Source organism: Penaeus monodon, chromosome 15 (assembly GCF_015228065.2).
Source record: "Penaeus monodon isolate SGIC_2016 chromosome 15, NSTDA_Pmon_1, whole genome shotgun sequence".
Classification (NCBI taxonomy): domain Eukaryota; kingdom Metazoa; phylum Arthropoda; class Malacostraca; order Decapoda; family Penaeidae; genus Penaeus; species Penaeus monodon.
In genome coordinates this window covers 16,033,082-16,036,407 of record NC_051400.1, presented here as the reverse complement: position 1 = coordinate 16,036,407, position 3,326 = coordinate 16,033,082, and the positions used below count along the sequence as shown (strand labels likewise).

Below are 3,326 nucleotides of genomic sequence, written 5' to 3'. Positions count from 1 at the left end.
AGGAAGTGAGTTATTTATCTATGGAAACTTAGAAATGACTTAGTAATTTCCTACTTTTCACGTAATTATTCATTTCTCCCTAATCAATTTTTCTTATAATAAGAATTCGATGAAGAACAGGTTTTACCTCGAAATCAATATCGAACTGTAAGGTATCGCTCATTCAAGTTTTAATGCAAGTTGTGTTATAATATACTGTTAAAGAACAATTTTATTTTTTACAAAGTGTTTCTATGAGAGAATTTACTTAGTTATAATACAAATACTATTTCTTTTGCATATAATAAACTTATGTAACAAGTTTTGACATTATTTCCAGGTTGTTTTGTATTATTCTACTACCTACTTTTTGAATGATAGTAAAAAAATCCAAAAATTATATTGTACCTAAAATATTGAGAATACTATTTAAAGACATTTCAGTAGCAGCATTAAGCATTCATTCAACCAAATGTGATATCATAGAGTAATATCAATTCTCAACAATACAACCCCTCACTAAGCGAGTGGCGCGGAGCATGAGAAGTGGAGCTTATGAGTTTGTTGGTAAACATACACAGAACTTTCCAAGTAATAGATCGATTTTCAAGAGGTTAGTGAAGTTTTTTATTGTTTGTGTGAATGTATGTAGGCTATTAGATTGATATCAGTGGGGTTTGTTTTGTAAAATATATAATCTGCCTTGTGTTCTTTAGTTTGTTAGGGATTCGTGCGTGCATCGGAGTCCAGTGTACATCAGCGAGAGTTATGTAGGCCTATAACACCATAGAGAAATTTCTTGTCTTAGTAGGGACATAGGTGAATCACAACTAGTATTTAATCAAAAAGGAATAGGTGTTGGTCGCCGATATTAACTAATCCGAGACCTACGAACTTTTATGGTGTCTTCCGTCCAGGTGATGTGGAATTAGTTGTGTAACCCAGCGAAAGAGATCAAATTGGTGGCATTTACAGGGATCTGTTGTAAAATGGTGAAGATCATTGGTATATTCTGGCGAGGTTAAGTCTGTGAGCCTCCCAGGCTAATTGTTATCGAATCAGGAAATAGCTCACACTATTTTCTCTATGATATGGTGGTGGTGTATTGCCCTTGATGGAATGCTGACTTGTAAGGAGGCTCTGGCTATCACATGGTGCTTTTCAGCATGAAACCTGAGTTTAATTCCATGTAAGAATGGGGGTATGGGATAGAGTCACCCAATGTTTGCATATCATCACCCTCATGAAATAACACCCAAAGTCTTTTTTACTATTTTTCAGAAAAAAAAGCATTTTCTTAATTTTGATTTTCTTAATTTTGTAATGCTCATCAATCTTTAACATACTAATAGTACTTTTCACATGTAGATAGTGTTATTTATTGAAATAAATGAAAGTAAACTGATGTAGGTAATTCTGTTGCCGAGTATATATAAGACCGAGGCACAGTTCTGAAGCACCATTGCATTAAAAAATGATAAATAAAACTTTTAGACCTGAAAGAGATCCCCAGACCTCCTGTAATAACAGTTACCTCCCGAAATACTCAATCAAGGGGAAAGTATTTGAAAGTAATATAATCATATTTAATATATTGTTTACTTAACCATACTTTGATCTTCTGACAGAACTCTCCACACATTCTGAAATAGCAATTCAGATTCTGTGAAATAGAACTTCAAAGGAAAGTACACAATTGTAATGTAATATTTCTTGATTAAAACATTGTTCCCCTGCACCTCTTCTAATTTATGATTATCCTTTTCATTTACTAGAGGTGCTTATTTGTGTAGATTCAATGAGTTATTATTGGCAAAGTATCTAATAATAAGATACTATAGGAAAAGTAAGGTAAGCAAACATAGATGCTGATGTCTCATTACTTGATGTGAGCAGAAACTTTTATTTGTCACATTGATAATAATTCCTTAATCACCTTGTGATATAGGCAGAAAAGTCTTAGAGGATATTAGACCACTTCTTCCCTAAACATGGCATCAGAAGTTAAACCATTATCTGCATCACATAATGGAGCTGTAACACAGCATAAATCAAGAAATCACAAAAAAATGACTTGCACAATTATTTTGTGCAGGTGAGGGGGTCTTTAGTTGCCTGATATTATTGTGATTTATTATCATCTTATTTGTAATGGTGATGTTGTTTGTTTAACAGTTTCCCTGATATATTTCCTACATTATCATAGATATTGGGATGAAATTATGCTGGGACCAGTTTCTTTAATACAAGTGGATTTCAGCCATGTGACAGTCTGTTGGGCAAAAATTTTCATTGGTTTGATTTTGTGATATTTCTGATTAATTCATATAAAGGTTTGAAATTCTTCCTGAAGATATTATGTTTGGGTGGCATTTATGTTACATTAAATAATAACATTTATTACCTTTACAGGATTTATCAGAAGCAGAACTCTGAATATTTCTACCTTTTATAAGGTATCCTGTAATATTCAGTGTAGAGACTTTGCATCCATTAGAAGTATGGCATCAGATGAACCAACACCCAAGAAAGCAAAAATTGATGATGATGCCCTCAATATTCACAAACGCTTGAAGAAGGAGCGATATGAAGTAGGTTCTTAGTGTGTGTGAAAGTGCATAACTTGTGTGATATTATATAACTTTATCTTATGCACTTGACTTTACAAAGAGTTCAGGTAGGATTTATAACTGACCCTTAGCAAAGAAAGTGCTTGTAAATACATGTGTAAGCACAATTAACAAAATGAAACTTTCATAGACAAGGCATGTACCCACCACCAATGGATTAATATTGGTTAATCTGATGTTAGTCCATTGGTGATGACTGCATTGATATAATTGTCTAATGATTAAATGTGCATGCTTAACCTTGTCAAGTTAATTTAGATTAAGCTAGAATAGCATAGGAAAAGTTGGCAATATTAAGGATTTTTTCATTGTTTTTTATGTGTTCTGTTTTGAACTTAACATGGGTGTGTGTGAATCACTTTGTGGTAGAAGTCAGGTTTATACAATAAATATAACAGAGGCTGATTTGTAAATTCAGCATCTAAGATATGGGCAAGTCAGATCTTTTGTTGATTTTGAAGCTTTATTAATTCAGTTCAGTATAAGTTGATAGGTGTGATCACAGCTATAGATAACCTAGTCTAGCCCTCAGATCAGGTCAACTCAAGCAGGTTAAGATTGTATAATGCATTAAAACCTAATAGGGTCATATACTACAAGTGACTGGGTAAGACCCAGCACTGGCTAAATAGTTTACAAAGCTAAGAGGCCAGCAGGTGCCTGTCTAGCAAAAAGAGCAAATTTAATAAACTATAATATATTTTGTTATGTCTTTTT

The 3,326-nt window shown here is 33.1% G+C and overlaps 1 protein-coding gene across 1 annotated transcript in view; it reads left to right on the top strand.

Moving 5' to 3' along the window:
• Nucleotides 1-482: 482 nt before the first annotated feature.
• Nucleotides 483-3,326, top strand: part of LOC119581786 (deoxyribodipyrimidine photo-lyase-like) — a 10,206-nt gene continuing 7,362 nt past the window's right edge. Inside the window, exons 1-2 of the mRNA XM_037929915.1 lie at nt 483-592; nt 2,392-2,570. Coding sequence (XP_037785843.1) covers nt 535-592; nt 2,392-2,570 — 237 coding nt within the window. The 5' untranslated portion in view covers nt 483-534. The remainder of the gene's footprint in view (nt 593-2,391; nt 2,571-3,326) is intronic.